Genomic DNA, 19,499 nt, shown 5'->3' on the forward strand with positions numbered 1-19,499 from the left:
AGAAATAAACAAATTGATGAAATGACTCCTAATGATATTCACCTATATTCATAGATCAGTGCCTTCTTGAGTCATCACCAGAGAAGTTTCCTCTTGCAGCAGATGGGAACAAATATGGAAACCCACAGCTAGAGATCTCTCTCTCTCTCTCTCTCTCTCTCTCTCTCTCTCTCATATACATACACACACACACACACACACACACACACGAGAGAGAGAGAGAGAGAGAGAGAGAGAGAGACACAGACAGAGACAGAGACAGACAGAGACAGACAGACCCTGGAACACAGAGCTTTAAAATCCCCCTCTCCCCGCCCCCCCCTCCCCGAGCTAAGGGAATCTCTCAGAACAGGAGGCAGAAAGAGTGTTAGAGCTGGAGCGGATGGAGGACATCAGCAGAACAAGACCCTTTAAATCAACTGAGCAATGCTTATATGCACTCACAAAGACTGAAGCAGCAAGCACAGGGGCTACATGAGTCTGCACCACGTCCTCTGTGAATATATTATATTTTCCAGTTTAGGGTTTATGCTTGTTTGTTTGGCTTGGTTTGGTTTGATTTTTTTTTTTTTTTTTTTGAAACAGGGTTTCTCTGCCCTGGCTGTCCTGGAACTTGCTCTGTAGACTAGGCTGGCCTAGAACTCATATAGATCCGTATGCTCTTGTTCCTGGGTGGTAAGGTTAAGGGCATGTGCCACCACTTCTTGGCATGCTTTTTAAGATAATTTAAGCATTTATATCTGTGTATTTTGGTGCTAACCTCTGGGCTATTACTTTGTCTGCTTCATATAATCAGAGCTTGTAACGCAAGGGGAGTTAATAGGGACCTCTGTGAAGGGACTCTAGGCAGCCTGAGCATGGCAAGCATGGTTCTGGCAGGCCTTGCCCTTCTCTCCCAATCCCTCTGCCTACATTAAAACTGTTAGACACCAAGGTCTATTTCCTTTTGGCCACTTCTTCCTCCTGAGGGTAACTACCAAGGTCCAGCTACCAAAGTATTGAAGTCCAGCAATCAAAAGCCCCTTGGGCTCACCTAATTAACATGTCTAATTAAAATTAAATATCTCATCCTAACGTGGGTTTTTCTTTGTACTTTTATAAACCATCCTTTTCCTAGGGGCTACATCTGTCTCCTTTCTATCCAGAGGCAGTCCTTTGTCCCCCTCTCCAGGACATATATACCTCCTACCTCTCACTCATTTCCTTCTCCTTCTCCCTAGTCTTCTGTCCCCTGTCTTTGTTATTCCCTGCCCTCTGTCTCTCTGGGGCAAACACATCTCTTCTTTGTGCTGAGAACTTGGTTTTGGGAGTCCTAAGCTGATACCTGTCATTCCATTCTCTACTACTCTTCTGAGAGGATACAGTCATGTTATGGGTGAATGCCAGGACTCCTCTGACTTTCATGAGGATGGTTAATTCCTTGTTAGGCTAGGGAGATGGGAATTTCATCCCTCCCTCAGCATTCAGTGAGTGAGAGGAGTCTCACAACTGTTCTACACAATAACTTTTTTGATACCACACACTATGTATTACCATATTTCCTTCTGGCTATGTTAAACTCTTCATTGTCCTCTAGGTACCTCTGAAGTCGCTCTATCAGAGGGTGACACTGTGGTGAGCCTGGAATCCTTCTCACGTGGTCTCCACTCCCAGTGTGCAGGGAACAGGCTTTTGTTGGCAATTTTTTTTTGTTTTTTTGTTTTTGTTTTTTTGGTTGCTATTTGCTTGTTTTTGTCTGTGCCTGTAGCTATTTTCAGCTCAATGAACTTTAGCTCATGTCTGAAGTATGTGCAGAAAATTGACAACCTAAGAAATAAAAACCATGTTGTTCTTTGGTTGTCAAAGTCAAAGCTGGTGCGCTTCTTCTCCCCTCATTCATATTTTTATCATCTCATCTTATCTTTAGCATACAATGTTCTTAGGTTTATTTGAACTTAATGGGAAGAATTGGGAAAATGTATCTATATCTTCCCAGAAATACCAATATAAAATCTGAATGCACGTTTTTGATGGAATTTATAACACTTTATGATAGAAAGAAAAGCAGCATAAGAGTTGAAGTATTACAAAGACTTTTGGTTCTGTTAACAAAGCATGGAGTTATCATCAACTTACATGGAGAACAGTAGGACTATTTTATATAAATGGTAAGCCTATTTTATATGGGGTGGCATTTGTGGATTAGTTTTGAAAGGCTGAGTGGAAGGTACCTATTGAACATTGACATGGCAGGGAATAGGCAACTGGACACTGTTGTGTGGATAGTGGAGAGTTATATGAGGAATATAAAGTTGGGAACATCAGCCTATGAATTACATTTAAGATCATTGAGAATGGATGATAACACCATGAAAAGGAATAAATGTAAAGAAAAGTAAAATTTGAATGCTTAGACTGAGTCATTTTCAAGAATTAAAGATTGAAGAATGGTAGACAAACCAACAATGACAAGTGAGAAGCTGAGTTATGGAATGAAGAGTAGAAATGCAAATGAAGAAATCGCCCTTGTTTCTAGGCTCTTTTTCTGTAGTCAGGGTGATCTTACTGAATTATTTTTTGATTGTTATATTTGTTTGTTTGAGACAGGGATTTTCTGTGTAGCCCTGGCTGTTCCTGGAACTCACTCTATAGACCAGACTGGCCTCAAACTCAGAGATCTGCCTGCCTGTGCCTTCCAAGTGGTGGGATCAAAGGTATGTGACACCACTGCCCGGCTGATCTTAACTGAATTCTTAATTTAAAATTCAAATTATATAGTTTCTTTCTTTTACTTCTTGTATCCAGGGTATTTTATACAAAAGGCACATAAACTGTCTTGGGACAGGTAAAAAGAACCTAATAATGTGTTTAGCAGATTTGACTGCAAAATCCTAGTGAGATGTTAAGCAACAACAACACTACAAAGACATTTTATCTTTTAATTTTATTGATAGTGAAAATGTTAGTATTTTATTATACCAACATTATGTAAAACTATTATAAAAATGTGTTATGCATGTTGTAGGATTAGCTGGTTAATGTTTTTTTCTTTTTACATACCATATAGTTTTAACTCACATTTAAATCTTTGTAACGGTTTCATTTTTGCTTTTTACCTTTCTGCTACTGGTTTCTAGCGTAACTCTTCTATGATCCACCTTTGATATTTTCTTGTGGAGATTTTCCCTGTGGTCCAGGAAGCTAATATTTCTTATAGACTTGAAAAAGCAGACATTAAATCATTAATAACATTCAGGTGTAATAATTTGTGCTGTCAGATTGATGTATAATAGACAAAAATTATAACATCAGGACACAGTATTTTCTGCCATACTGTGACCGTTTCATTACTTTTGAGTACTGAGTGAAGGAATACTTATTGCCAAAATAAGGAATAGGAAAAAAGTCACTTTCAAGTAGAGAATTACTTAAAATGGATTCCTACAACTTATGGAGTGTGTTGCAGCCTTGATAACACACATTTCAGAGCTGCATATTGTAGGTCAACATTATTTGTAGGGAATATATTCTGAATACTAACTATTACATCACCGTCAACACTCCAAAACTACATAAAAGAACTTTGGTCTTTCACTCAGGTAAATCTTTGATCAAAGTTAACCACATTTTAAGTATTTTCTTGTATATTATGAGTGGTTACAGACTGCAATCTGAAACTTCATAAAACAAGGAACTCAATATGGTTTGTCCCTTGTTAACGTTATCACCTCGTCTTGGCATCCTTGACAGTTGGTGAGGAAAGTGGGAATTAAATTAGCAGTGGAGCCATTTTTCAGCTAATGCTCTTCCATCTGAGCTATTTCGGCCCCGCCCAAAAGAAGGCATTTGTACATTGGAGACGCTACAGAAATCGTTAGTCGTCGGCCTAATGGAGAATAAGTCCACGCCTACTTGGGTTTTAAACACTGAGTGACCATCCCTAAACCACGTACAGAGGGTGGAATGGGACACCCTGGGCGCGTGCGCAGAGGACGCCAGCACGCTCGGGAAGAAGGGAAGCCACCGGCGAGGCGCGGGGCTACCCGGGCGGCTCCTCCAGACTCCGCCCCTTACCTTTTACAATGACGTCACGAACTCGTAATTCCGCTTCCTGTGCCTCACGCCTCTCTTTCTTCCTGTCTGGCTGGAAACATGGCGTCACGCAAGGATGGCACCGGCTCCACCGCCGCTTCCTCGGGCTCGGCCGGCGGCGCGGTGGGGAAGGGCAAAGGCAAAGGCGGCTCTGGAGATTCGGCCGTGAAGCAGGTGCAGATCGACGGCCTGGTGAGTGCGGGTCGCGCTCACAGGCGCACGCGGGGCGCAGGTCCCTGCCGAGCGCACTTCCTGCCGCTTTCCCCTGAACAGGCGGACCGCGCTCTCCCCTCACCGCCTTGCTCCTTCATCGTCAGTTTTGCTCAGAAGACACCACCGCCTTCCCTGTTTTCCGATGAGAGAGCTGGCGACTGAGAAGAGGGGCCGGAATAGGAATATGTGACAGATTCTGGCGGCCTTCTTAGATGCTCGGGAGAGGGAGAAAGGACTGGTTACAACCAGGTGACAGACGTGATGAGAAGGATTTAGGGCTCTCTTTAGGGCTCTAGGAAGGGGAGAGAGAGGAAAGGAAACGCCTTGGCTTCACGGACGGGCGTTTGACAAGTGCATTCTTAAGAGATGTACTACTTTTTTACCATGCTTTTGTGCTAGTTCACCACTTTACCTGGAATTTCAGAGCCGGGGTAAACACTCAGAGTCTTCAGTCTAAACCACAAAAAGCCATAGCCTTCAGTGTATTTCTGGTTAAGGTTCATGATCTGGGGTCCTGTGGAAGTTGGGCTGGCCTTGAACTCCGAGATCTGCTTGCCTCTGTCTCCTGGGATTAAAGGTATGTCTGTATTCCTCCCATATCACACAGACCTAGAAGGTCTCTGAATGTGATCTCTTGCTGGAGCAGCCATGTTCTGAATTAACATTCCTCTACAAATGCCTTTTTTTCTTTTTGAAACAGGATCTCACCTTCCATTTGCCTCAATCTCCTGAACTGGCCTGCCTGTGCCTTACCAGTGCTGTGCAAAGACGTGCCACCACAACCTGCAGGAGGGACTCTTCTAAAGCTTAGAAACCCAAATCATTTTAGATTCCCATCTTTTCGGTTCCACCCATTTCCTTAAGCCCAACTTCCACAGGACCCCAGAGGCAATTTTCTTGAGAGAATTTTACAGAGACAGGTTGAAGAGAGAAGCCAGAAGGTTAGAACATATTGCCAAAGTTAACATGAGGCAAAGCAGAGCAATTAGAGGCTGAGAGAGGTCAGATTAAATCAGCTAGGAGAGGAGTTTGAGCCAGAACAGCTGAGTTGAACCAGCCACCCAGAACTCAGCAAGAACTAGAAACAGTGAGCTTATTCATCAGTATGTCTCAGAGGCTTGAAAACATTCTAGGCCTAGATTAGATTGTGTGGAGGTAGGAAGCTTCCAGGACTAGGCCTAGGTTAGGAGAGGAGGCAGTAAGCCTCTGAGATGACAGTTACATCAGGATGATACAAGTTACTTTTACAGGCATTCTTCCTGACTCTTCCAAAAGCACCTTTTTTTTTTTTTTCAAGCCAGTTTTCTAGATATTTTCTCCTAGCAAAGATACTTGTCGTAAGGCTTTAAAATTGATGTGAAAATTGTGATTGCAGCAGGCAGTATTTAAGTGGAAATTATTAGTAATTTCACTTCAGAATATAGTTGATTTTTTAGATTGACATGAGGTTTTTGAACTGTTTTTGTTTGCGTTTTAAATATAACCTGATACTTAAAGGTCTAGTCTTCTCAATTCTGCCAGCTCTAGTCCTGAGAAAGATGTTACCCGTGTCAATTACGTAATTTGTTGAGATGGAAGTGAGTAGTTTGGAGAAACCTTTTTATGTGATGATCTAGAGTGAGCATGTGAGGCTCTAGCTGTGGTTTTTGTTGGCTGTGATATCTGTGGATGTTAGAGCTTGAAAGCTGCAGGGAAGAGCTTAGCTTTGGAAAGTTTTATCACACCCTAGAATGTCATTTGCATCATACTTTGAAAAAACAGTACGATCTCTTTGACTTAGATGACAGTTTCAGCTTGCAATGGCTTTTTGAGGGAGGTGCCTTCTGGAATAAATATTATATATTTTTGTTTGCTTGTTTGTTTTCCGAGACAGGGTTTCCCAATGTAGCCTTGGTTGTCCTGGAACTAACTCTGTAGACCAGGCTGGCCTCACAAGAGATCTGCCTGTCTCTACCTCCCAAGTGCTGGGATTGAAGGCTTGGGCCACTACCGCCCTGCTAAATAGTGCACTTTTAAAGATTGCAAATTAGTTCTTAGGTTTTCTTGTAGAAGTGCCATTTCAGCACTCAAAAAGTATTTTAATTCTTAAGAACTGTTTTTTTGTATGTTTTGAAATCACTCTTTGGATTACTTAGCTAGTTATAAAAGGCAACAGGTAGCTGTTATAAGTCTGTTTGGTGTATGTAATTACAAATAAATATTTTAGGAGTGGGGTTGGGCATGGTGGTACACTTGTAATCCTAGCCCTTGGGAAAGTACAGCAGGATGTGAGTTGTCTTGTCAGCCTGGGCTACATAGTGAGACCGTCAAACAAGACAAAACAATTTTAGGGCAGTCTTGTCACTGCTGAGCTGTCTAACGTGGGGCAGTGATACAAGCACAACAGCAGCAGTGTCAGGGTGCCTTAAGAATTTTGAAGCAGTAAGATTGCTGCAGGTGGCAGTTGACACAGGGTCATTTGAGTTCAACAAGCAGGCAGTGGGCCCAGGAAAGTCAACACATTTGTTCTCAGTTCTGGATTCATGTGTCACTGTTTTCTTTTATCTGGGAACTGATTACTGCTCTTCACAAGAGATTGGGTCAAAAGTTTAGATGTTGATAATTTACTATGAAGATAGACTTTTTGCGGACAAAGTACTTATGTCTTCAGTCAAAAGGGCCTCTTAATTATGAGGTGGTTTGGCAAAATCATGTTGAGAATTTGAAGCTTATGACCCCCCAATGAGTCATAAAAAGGGGCACTCAGGTTAAGTAGCTTTACTTGCTTAGTCATCATACTGGCCCTTATTTCAAATCTTGATACCTCCTTTAATGAAATCTTATTTTGTTTTCTCATTCATTTAACTTAAAAGTTCAGATTATACTCACTTCAATAACTCTTTTCAGTGAATTCTAGGCCCACAGAGGTATAGTTCGTCCTTGCTGTGTTCTTGTTTTTTTCTTTTTCCCCAGCTCTTTCCACATTTTTGTCCAGAAGGTATGTTTCAGTTCCATGTGACCAGTTAGCCTTTCCCTGACTAGGTCCTACAGTTTGTCTTTCTTTTGTCTATGGCATTCCTCGTTCCCTCCTTTTTATGTACAATATTAACAAATTTGGCTTTATAGAGCTGTGGTTTTAATTTCTAGTTTCATCTCAGTCTGGATACTTCAGACATATTCTATTCTTAGTTCATGTATTAAATTCATGGATTACCTATCTTTTTTTGTTTTTGTTTTTTTTTGAGACAGGGTCTCTCTGTGTATTTTTGATTGTCCTGGAAACTAACTGTGTAGACCAGGCTAGCCTTAAACTCAAAGTTCCGCTTTCCTTTTCCTTCCCTACCACACCCAACCCAGCTATGGTTTACCTATTTTTAGTAACATCTAGCTCTGCCAGGTGCTGGTTCTTTTAGTGAACAATGTACCACCCTGATCATACTTAGCCTTGCAGGAGAGCCACTGGATCATTAGCGATGGGAGAAAAAGCTTCTAAGAGAATAGCATCCATACCATCGTTTATTCATTTCCCAGAGTGGTGATCATGGCGTGTTTACCAGCTCAAGGCAACTCTAAATAGCTCACATAGTTTCTCAACTAGATAGGCAAACCAACTAAAGGGTTTTAATTTAGGCCAGTATCGATGAGAGGCAGTGAGTAACAGGAACTGTCAATTCTTTCTCCCTGACAACACAGAGGCTCAGCTTATCAAGAAACAGGACAAAGGATTTCCATAAATATATCAGGTGTGAGGAAGGTCACATTGTGCTTTTTGATGCTACCAACACTACCAGAGAATGACGATCATTGATTCTGCAGTTTGCTAAAGAACATGGTTACAAGGTCTTCTTTATTGAGTGTATTTGTAATGACCCTGACATGATTGCAGAACACATAAAAATGGAGCATGAGAGAGGTCAATAATGGAGATTCACTGATGCCACAGGGCCTAGGCGGGCAGAGCAAGCCTGAGCTTGCCCAGTCCAGAACCACATTTCTGGGCAGGCAGAGCATCCCTGAGATCACCCCTACCTAGTGCCACATGGTATGGGTAGGACATAGCACTACTGAAGTGATCCCAGACAACCAGAGGCCCTGGGAGCCACTAAAATGAACAAGTGGTGGAGAGATGAAAGAGAAAGAGAAACAAGGATGTGTGCACAATGAAGAAAGGCAGAACTGGAGATTTGAAGGTAGTGAGAACAGTCTGATGGGAGTACTCAGCAGTGCCACCTAAGACTGTGGTAAGGTCTTGGCCCATACTGCCGCCAAGGGCCATGTATGGGTCTGTTATCAGAGGCTAGCAGACTTACCTGTTCTGAGTTATCACATGGGGCAATGTTGACATCTGAGGGCCATGCAGAGCTGACATCAAGGGACAACTGACCCCAACGGTGTGAGAGCAGGAGAGCTGGTCTGGCCCCTTGTCAGCTTGAGCACTGGGAGAGCGGGCCCTGCATCTTGCCCAGGAAGCACAGTGGAGCTGGTCCTGGTTGTGGAGGTAGAGCATGAGCCAGCCCTGAGGTTGTGAATGCGGGAGAGATGGCCCTACCACCTGTCTGCTGTGTGATGGCATGGGCGAGGAAGAGATGCTCCTCCTTTGCTCCTTGCTACCAGTGGCCTGCAAGAGAGCTGGTCCCGAGGTCATAAGTGGGAGAATAGACCCTGCATCTTTCCTGAGCAGCACAATAGAGGACATGAGAACAGTGATCGTGATCGTGCCTCTTAACAGTTGTAGCATTGGTTGAGTTAGGCTAGCACAGTGCTGGACAGCTCTCCCCGGTGGTGTGGGTTCAGGAGAGCTGGTGGGCTGACCAGCTCAGCTACCACCCAGGTCCAGATCCAGGGCTTTGAGTTGGCCCACTCCAATATCTACCCCATCTTTGAATTGCTTCAGAGTGTAAACGGCTGGTTCTGCAGATCCAAAGCTGCAGGATCTCCATGACACAGGGCAACAATAGGATATGTGAGAGGAGTCTGGGTGAGGATCCAATATTGATAGGTTAGCAGAAGCCAGAGGCCTCGAATTAGACAAATGACTCAGTGAACATTTGCAAGTAAGAAGTGGGAACAAAAGGGTATACTGTGGGACTCACTTTGACACACGCTTAGCTTCAACTCTACCTATTTGTTTAAAAATGGCTGGGAACTTGCAAGAATGGAGAATGGGTACAAAGGAACAGGGAGTAGATTCAGTAGTTCTCAGGTAGAAATGAAAGTAGCAAAAGTGCAGTTATGAAGTAGCAACAAAAATGATTGCTGGGGGTCAACATTACGCCTTAGGACCTGTATTAAGGGGTTGAAGCATAGGAAGGTTTAGAAGCACTGAAGTAGAAAGGTACAGAATAATGTATTCCTTGTTCAGTTGTTAGAAAACACTTTCTAAAACTTTGTTCTCTTACGTGATATTTTTCTGACTTTTTTTTTCATGTACCTTAGATAGTTCCTTAGACAAATGTCTAATTTTAGCAGTTACGTGAAATCTGATTGTGTTTGCTTTTACAAGGTAGTTAGTAACTTTTGTATGCTATTTAATCCATGGTACTTGGAGAAATCTCCTTTGGCAAGGTATATGGTATAAATAAATAGTATATTTATTCGAAGACTAGCTTCTGTAAACTGCTATTAGATGGTCATTCTGTAAAGTGGCTGCATCTGGTCAAGATGAAAGACCGGAGTGCAGGGTAGCTTACATGCCTGTCTTACTGAGGACAGGTTTTATTTCTTTCAGTAAAACTAAAAGCTTAGAAAGGGATACTTACATATGTCAGAGTATTATTAGTACCAAGACCAAGCATATAAAATTTATATTAAGAAAAATAGTGGTGATTCAGCTTAATATAGTCAAAATATGAAGCTTTTACCACTTCAGTTTGAGTATCAGCTGCATAGTTTTTTAAAATTTTATGTTCTATTCCAGGTAAAGTTTCTAAGTGTCATTAATACTCACTGGACCCTGATGGTTGTGTGATGTTTTGTTTTGGTCATCCTATGCCTTCTCTTATCCCCATGTACAACTAGCTTCATTATGTAAGTGACAGATGCCTCCTTGTGATAACAGTCCATAAAATACAATTTTTAAGAAGAAAAGCTCCGAACATTTATTGTAAGGGAGGCTTGTAGAAAACTCAAAGAAGAAAATTATTTTGGGCTGGGTCACACTCTTTAAAATTTGAAAATTATTTTTCTAGCATTTTTCCTATTTTTAAATTATTTATTTTTAGTTTATGTACATTCTCCCTGAATGTATGTCTGTGTGTGTGAAGGTGTCAGAACTAAAATTACAAACTGTTGTGAGCTGCCATGTGGGTGCTGGGAATTGAACCTGTGTCCTTTGGAAGAGTAGCCAGCACTCTTAAACTAGCTGAGCCATCTCTACAGCCTCTTTCCTACTTTTTAAAACAAATATGTAAAGTTGAAGTGAAGTGAGTTGAGGACAATTCATGTTTCTAATCTGCTGAGCATGCTGCCTTATTGCTTTCTTCAGTGGCCATACAATGCTCTTTATTCTCCCACCTGCAGAGTATTATTGGCTCCATTGCCAACTAAATGTTACTTTTCTTAAAAAAACAAAACCTCTCTCTATTTTAATTAAGTGTTCTTGTTAGTATGCTTGTTACATTGTTGATTCTGTTAGTAGTGATTCCCCTCTCTGCCTAAGTCATCCAAGCTTCTGAAACATTCCTAGAGGATTTCCTTGGAATCTCTGAAGATCGCTTCTGAGGTTTCTTCATTTCTAGCTCTCCTTTCTCATCTCTTTCTTGTAAGAACCTCAAGTAAGTTGTCTTACAGGCTGTTTTTTTGTTTTGTTTTTCATTTTTTATTTTTCACTGTCCCAGACAGTGCTGTTAAAGTGAACTTTCTTATGGGACAGCTGTAGCCCTAAAACTCAAAAATCCTGTGGAAAATCCTCATATATCCAAAGCAAACTCACTTCACTATGTGATATTTAAATTCCTCTTTTCTTTTTAGAGAGAAGAAAGCACATTCTATGAGTACTTAATCATCAGCTCTTTCAGAGGTACCCTGAGCAGGAAGACGAACAGCCACTTTAGGAGCTTACCATAGTATACTTTCCCCTCCCTCACCTGAGACTGGGTCTCTTTGTGTAGCCCTGGAACTCTCTTTGTATGCTAGGCTAGCCCCAAACTCAGATCTGCCTTCCTCTGTGCCACCATGTCTGGTGTATAGTACGCAGTTCTAGGGATGAAAACAAAGTCTGTTTATTTGCACACCTATTACACTAGGTAACTTACATGTACACACAGAACACAGACTGTGAGAAAAAATAAGCAGGCAAGAAACTGAACCCCCTGTGTCCCATCCATCTTTCCTAGACAGCCAGAATTAATTACCCTTTTTAATGGTCAGGGTTACGTAACCCTTGTCCTGGGCCTACTTTAGCAAGTACTGAAGCAGGTGATAATCCGAGTGCCCCCAAATTCCAGAATGGCCTCTTAGTAGTAATTGCAGTGTTTTAAGGAATACATATTTTGTTACAGTTCTGGAATTTTATTATTTATTTATTGCTTTGTATGAGAGAAGAAATACATTTTGTTCTAGGTAAGCCTTTCTGTCACTAATTTTACTTTAGAATAATTACCTTCCAGGAAAAATTACATATTAGAGTTACATATGATAATGTAAAAACTTCTGAATTAAGCATCCTCCTTAGTTAACATTTAATTTTGCTTGTATACATTTGGTTGTACCATTGTGCTTCCTGTGACTAATTGTAGGATGAGAGAACTGTTACTCTGTAGAATGTCATGAAGTTGGACTTCCATTCTCCTTCACAGCAATTAGTTGATTGAACTTTAAAAATGTGAACCATCAGTGAGCATTAGATCCAAGGGAATAATCATGAGTGAAACATATTCTTTTAAAATGAAATATTATAGAGGTGATATTGATGAGCTATTGGGGAGCATTGGAGCCAAACTCATATGTGTCAGGGGCAAAATAACTACCCCCACCATTGAAGTTACTTAAGTTTCATTCATATCAAAACTTTACAGCAGTGATTTAAATCCCATTTATTCTTTGACTCAGCCAGTTGTGAAATGGAATGCCTATCCCACTTGGGCTGTAAAATGTGTTAAATTTAAGACTAATGCAGTGTTCTGCCTTTTGAATTTACATTTTGGCAATAACTACTTTCTTTGTTCAGTGTTAGAAAAAACGATCTAGGCTTAACCAAATCAGAATATTCAAAGTTCACAGATCTGACAGTGAAAGAAGCCAGAATCAAGTGAAAGTCTAGAGGTTGACTTTACAGAATATGCTAACAGGAGATTTTGTGACATTACACTTTCTTTGAGAATGAAATTCTTCTACAGCAATAGCTGATCTTTGACAGAGATTGATGTGAGATGTACAGGCTGTGGGCCTCACCTCACAGAAGCTGCAGAAACCGAGTAAAGCCAGCGAGGAATTGTTCATCTCTCCTGTGCTCTTTAGCCCGACAGTGCCTGCTGCAGCTTGGGCCCTGCTGCCTTGCTTTGAACTTTTAAGGGCCTCTCAGTGGGCATCGCCATGGTTTGTAGCTAGAAAATGTGATTTCTTAAGTGAGAACGTTTATAACAAATACCCTTATTCCTGGCTTAGTTGTATTCTAAATTTTTAAATACAGATTTTAAATCAAGAGCCCTAGTTCAGGACTTTCAAGGTAATGGGTATTGTAAGTGCTTTCTCAGACCACCATCTCTCCTGAGTAGTGCTGTTTAAGTTTAGTGTCAGGTACATCATCATCATCATCATTATTATTATTATTATTATTATTATCATCATCATTATCATTATTATTATTTGTTTGTTTTTGTTTTTTGAGACAGGGCTTCTCTGTGTAACAGAGCCCTGGCTGTCCTGAAACTCTAGTGGTATTAAGTGATCACATTACATTATGTGTTGTGCTTGTATTAAATATTACTGTACTGGTTAGGAAAAGAAGCTACACTCTAAGCCAGATATGAAAATAGTGTATTACAGTACATCTAGAGCTACCTGTGAAGAACACATCTCCACTGTTTACCACACTTCGGGAAAATGGAGGGAGGAGGAAAGATAAGTTATCTTTAGAGGAAGCACAAGCCCAGGGATAACACACTTCAGCTGCACAGCAGGGTCCAAATGCTCCCCAAGTTCCTTCACACTCGTGTCAACCCGGCACTCAGCTCACAGATCACCTTGCAGACCACATGCCCCAGCTGAGCAGTGCTGCCTAGCTGTAGCTGTGACAGATGTGGCTGAGACAGCAGATGGTACTTTATTCCCTTTCCATTTGGTTGTGTTTCGAGCTCTTATCCATTCAAACAACCCCAGCTGCCTTCACCCTCTGCCTCCCAAGTACTGGGATTACGAGGTCAGGCACCAGTCCTAGTTTTTTTTTGTTTGTTTGTTTTTTTGTTTTTTTTGAGAGAGGGAGAGTGCATGCACAAGTGAGTGCAGCTGTCCTACGGTCGGAAGTGTTGGATCCTCCAGACCCACACAATTAGCTATTTAGACTTTAGAATTGAATAGTTTATGTCACAAAAATAATGTTTTCAAAATACTACAAATTAAGGTGTGAACTTCAAACTGTTTGGTACCAAGCTCCTGGTTTTCTCTACCAGCCGCACTGCTGCTTAGAGATACATTATCTACTCTTCCACTGTGGTCATTCCCATTATTCCCTTAGCTTTAACTCTATTCTGCACAGTGTATTTTTATGAGGAGTGAAGATTAATCTTCTTCCATAGCAAGGTTTCTCCTTGAATTCCAAGCTCTCTACAACAGACAATAAGACAGTGCCATATTCATCCAATTAATAAACCCAGCTGGAAGTTCAACATTCCAAAATCTTAAGTGCCTTCTTCCAGCTGCTGCCTAGTAACAGGGACTTGAAAAACACTGTCCACCCTAACCACCTATCACACAGGACCAATTAAGTCCTCAGTAAACACCAGCAACCTTACAGTGACTACACCATTATACAGCCCACCTATTTTTATTCATGTATATATCCAGCAAACATTTCATAACTGAGTAAAGTATGCCAAGATCTAGAGGATACTGATGCTACTATCCCTCTAGAAGTTTATATTCCAACAAGCTTATTTTTTCTTTTCAATCACAACAAAATGTTAATTGTAGCTATTAAAAATAATCTATCTGAGGTAGGTGGTGGTGGCGCACACTTTGAATTCCAGCACTGGGGAGGCAGAGGCTGAGTTTGAGGCCAGCCTGTTCTATAGAGTGAGTTCCAGAACAGAGAGGTGTTGCATAGGAAAACCCTGTCTCCAAAAAAAAAAAAAAAAGTTTTTGTCTTAGGGTTTTTATCAGTGTGAAGAGAAACTATGACCATGGCAAATCTTAAAACATTTAGTTGGGGCTTTAGACCATTATTGTCATGGTAGGGAGCATAGTAGCATGCAGGCAGACATGGGGCTGGAGGAGGAGCTGAGAGAAAGAATCAGACCCTAGACCTTGCTTGAGCATCTAAGACTTCAAAGTCTATACTCTAGTGACACACCTCCTCCAAGAAGCCACACCTACAAGGCCAACATCATAATAGTGCTATCCCTATGGGCCTATTGGGATAATTTTTATTCAAACCACTACAGTTTGTTAGTAAAATATCAACTAAATGAAAGTGTAATTAAGTAGTCCTAGTCCTAAAAGGATGAAAAAAAAAGAAAAATCCTATAGTACTAGAAGCCAGAGTAACTGCTGACTAAATTCTAACTAACTTCTTTTAAAAAGTTCTTTATCTTTGAGATTTTAATTAAATTATTTTCCCCTTTTCTTTCCTCCCTTCAAACCTTCACATGTACCCCTCCCTGTTTCCCCATAGACAGACAGACAGATGGACGAATGGATGGATGATAGATTCCTAAATACATAAAAATACAACTTGCTCAGTATATATGTTACTTACATATATATTTTCAGGGCTGACTGTTATTTTATGAAACATAATATGATATGAAATAATGTTTGCTTGAGTTCTGTAAGCCTTTTAAAGCAGATTGTTAAACCTGAGAAGGGTATCATGGGAACACCTGATTTATAGTCAGTTGCTCAGCAGTACCTGAGGCCTGAAAGGAGGATAGTATTGTAGGATGGAGCTCATAACTGTTGGGATCTGATACTCCAGGTAGAATTGCCTTCAAATCTGACACACTCAGGTGGTGTTGGGAAAACTGGAGGACATGCTTGGTATGGAACCCTCTCACATATTTGACTGAAAACAAAGGGAAACTGTATTTGACTTGCTGTCCTAAAACTTGGAACCTCATGAAAGCATAGACTTAATTCATTTGACTTCATATGATATTCCCAGGGTATGGAAGAGCTGACCTGGTTGTAGAATTAAGTTGGTAAATATCTGAGCAAATGATAATTAGGGAATGAGAAAGGTAGAAAGTGCTGAAACCTGGTAAATCTGTGCAGAACATATTTGCTAGGTAATGTCTTCAAAGGTGTGTGTTTGATAGAAAACAGTTATTTGTCGAAAAACATTTGTGTTTTGTTAAGATTTAAAGTCTTTCCCGTAGGGCATTAAAAAGGGCCCTTTACACCCTTTCTCTCTTTTATTTTTTAATTTTTTTTTTTGTTTGTTTGAGACAACATCTTTTGTAGTCCAGGCTAACCACTGACCTTTTTTGTCGATGTCCTGGGGTTCCCAGTACTCCACAACCTGTGGGATAGCTCCTAATTTAGTTACAGGGAGGTCGTAGGGAATCATGAAAAATTTGCTCATCGTTAACACTTCATACTTAAGCATTACTAATAGCTAGTGTAATAAATAACTTATTTGGCTGTTTTGGATTCCTATTTCTATTTCCCCCTGTATGTTTTAAACTGTTTGCTTGTTTTTGTTTTTACAGGTCTGTCTTTGTTGTTCTGGCTGCCCTGGAACTTGCTATGTAGACTAGCTTAGAAAGATCCATCTGCCTTTGCTTCCCAACTGCTGGGAATAAAGGCATGGGTCACTATCACCTGGCTTGTTTTAAACTTTTTTATTGAAAAATATTTTTTTGTACAATTTATTTTGATCATGTTTTCCCCTCCCACAATCCCCAGGTCTTTGCCACCTCCCTACCCAGTGCACTCCTTTATAGGATTCTAGTTAGCACTAGATCTTGAGTCTTTTTTTTTTTTTCCTATCTTTCTGTATTTTCTTTTTTTTTTTTTTTTTAATTTTATTTTATTTTTCTTTTTAGTTACATTTTGTTAACTCTAGATCTTGAGTCTTGAAGTCAGGTCATCACCCTGAGACGTACTGGACTAGAGAAAACTTGTGTGCTTCCTAGGGTTTCTGCTGAAAACATTTGTCACTTCATTTTATTAAGCTGACAACACGTGGTGTAGGGCCTCGGAGGGAGTGGGATCATTTAGGACACATTAAAAACAAATTATATATATTTTGGAGCCTTCTGTGCACCTGCTTTTGAAAACAAGAACAGGGAGCCTGACAGCAATAAGCAGGATTAATTAAATGTCATCACTGTTTTATGGAAAGAAACACAGGTGTTTGGAGGGAAAGAAAGTGACCAGGTGAACATGGCTGGAAATAGGATTATTGTGGGTGGACATTCCCAGCTTGCAACTTGTAGGTTGTGAGACTGATGCGTAAAGATTAAAAGCTGCCTTGCATTTTAGAACATCTAGATAGTTGTTGGCTTTCAGTTACCAGGGCACAATTTGATCATCATCATCATTTCTTCACAGACTTCTCTTGCCTGAACTTGTAAGCTTGTCCTTCCTGCGTGAACCCCGTAGTTTGTAACTGTAGGTACAGGAGCATCTCTTAGAGATGCTGACACTGTATCATAATACAGTGTCTAGCCTTTACTGTAAACATGTTTAGCACACCCATACTTTCTCGGTTTTTTTGCAGTTACTGTGAAGTAATTTAAAGTGTCAAGGTTTACCTGAATAGTCCTTTCATGTCAGCAAACCTGTTTCTTAGAGAAGATAGGAAAATAGTATAATTGACTTTATAAAAAGGTGGCTGTAAGGATTAAACTAAGTCCTTCATTGCATGTAAGACATTTGGCAGAGGCAGAGGGTTTAGTGGATCATGAATTACGGATAATGTTTATTATCCTCCCCCCTCCCCTCCCAAGACTGGGTTTTTCTGTATATCCTTGTTGTCCTGGACTTGCTTTGTGGACCAGGCTGGCCTTGGACACACAGAGATCTACCTGCCTCTGCCTTTCTGAGTGCTGGGATTACAGACAAGAGCCATCATGCCCAGCTTATTATTCATTTCTTGAACAAACTACATTTGGAGTATCTTTGATGTGCCAGTGTCTGTGTTAACTGTGGAGGATGTAAAGCAAAGGAAAGCAGACCTTCCTTTCCTTCTTTAAGAGGAAATGCAATAAAAAGAATGTTGATTCTTCCCAGTCCCACACAGCTACAAAAGTTTTAAACACATGTGTATGACAGACTCATGGTTATGTAGAATTATAAAAATATGTGTGCCAGGTTGTTCTATTTAGGATATGCTTTTGTTCATTCAGTTCTTTTTTTTTTTTTTTTAAATCTTTCAAATAAATAATTTAAATGGGGTTGGAGAGAGGGCTCAGCAGTTAAAAGGCCACATTGCTCTTACAAATGACCCAGGTTTGGCTTCCAATACCTACGAAGTGGCTACAGGGGATCTGATGCTTTCTACTGTCTCTGTGGGGTCCTGCACACACATGATGCACATAGACACAGAGACACATAAAGTAACAAGTAAATATTAAAACAGAATTTACAGACAAGACAGAGTCAGGAATTGGAATGAAATATTACATGACAAAAGTACACATTCAAAAGATGAGCATGGGTTTCTCAAGAAAGAAGCACTTTTTCTTTTTCCATCCCCCCCCCCTTTTTTTTTTTTTTTGATTTAAGTCCTAATTTCAAGTTTGTGAAGGATTTCTACTGAGTTACTTGAATACAAGATTCGTTAGTATAATACTTTTATGATTTAGATATGAAATCTCTTTCTAGAAGCTTTTGTGTTGAAAGCTGAAATGCTACCTGAGGGGTTTTGAGACGTGATTGGATCATGAGGGTTCTGACTTAATCAGTTAATTCATAGTTTGATGGTGTTGAGAAGTGGAAACTTCTGTAGGGGGTTTGGTTGGAGGAAATAATATCTGGGGCCTGCTTTGAGGGGTTGTTGTTATATCTCTGGTCCTTTCTTGTCTTTCACTGCCGGCTGCCATGGCAACTCCTCTATGCTGTCTGCACGATGCTCTGTCTCACTCTTTTCAAAACATGGTAAGGAACCCCTGAAACCGAGCTGAAATAATCTATCCTCCTTCAAAGTTGTTTGTCAGGCACCAACAGAAAACTAACACTTTGTGCAGTGTATTACTTCGCATTGCTGTGACAAACAATTTAAAGGAGGAAGTTTTACTTTCGTTCATGGTTTTCAGATGGTTCAGTTGATGGTTGCATGGCTCCATGTGTTTCATGGAGTACCATCATAGTGGCAGGAGTGGATGACATAGGAGATTGTTCACCTTATGAAGATGGAGAAACATTGCAAGGAAGGCATTGGGGACCAGGTATGAATTTCAAAACCATGCCCCCAGGGACCTACATCCTCCAGTTGGGTCCAACCTTCTAGAGTTTCCTGAACCTCCAGAATATTATCACCAGTTGAGGCACAGCATTACACACAGGAGTCTGGGGGCCATTCATATTCATAACAGATCAGTATGAAAGCAGGAAGACCATACAATTTCAAATGATGAGTGAAACCACTCAAGTTTGGTTTTGTCTTTCTCTTCCTTCTTTCCTTCCTGCCTCTTTTCTTTCTTTCTTTTTTTTTTTTGAGACAGGGTTTCTCTGTGTAGTCTTGGCTGTCCTGGACTCACTTTGTAGACCAGGCTAGCTGCAACTCACAGAGATCCACCTGCCTCTGCCTCCCTAAGTACTGGGGCTTACACATGTGTGCCACCATACCTGGCTAAGAACCTACTTTCTACAACCTCCTCAGAAATCCTTCCTAGTACTACCTTCTTTTACCTGTTGAAGTATAGTGTGGCTTGCTCAGGTTTGATGAGGATGTGGTTTTGATTTGTTTTTGAATGCTTTATTTCATGAGATTGAAATGGCAAGATTAGACATTTATTACTTTGATAATGGAATCTTTCTTGATGGCTTTTTATTTTGGCCAGTTCTTTCTCATCTATCTATCTATCTATCTATCTATCTATCTATCTATCTATCTATCTATCTATCTATCTATCTAT

At 40.6% G+C, this 19,499-nt stretch overlaps 1 protein-coding gene across 1 annotated transcript in view; it reads left to right on the forward strand.

The window, feature by feature from the left end:
- Positions 1-4,106: 4,106 nt before the first annotated feature.
- The window catches only part of Eif3h (eukaryotic translation initiation factor 3 subunit H), an 85,730-nt gene continuing 70,337 nt past the window's right edge, over positions 4,107-19,499 (forward strand). The window contains exon 1 of the mRNA XM_055626637.1: positions 4,107-4,263. Coding sequence (XP_055482612.1) covers positions 4,132-4,263 — 132 coding nt within the window. The 5' untranslated portion in view covers positions 4,107-4,131. The remainder of the gene's footprint in view (positions 4,264-19,499) is intronic.

The sequence above is a fragment of the Psammomys obesus genome, unplaced genomic scaffold, assembly GCF_907164565.1.
Source record: "Psammomys obesus unplaced genomic scaffold, mPsaObe1.curated_primary_1811, whole genome shotgun sequence".
Lineage (NCBI taxonomy): Eukaryota > Metazoa > Chordata > Mammalia > Rodentia > Muridae > Psammomys > Psammomys obesus.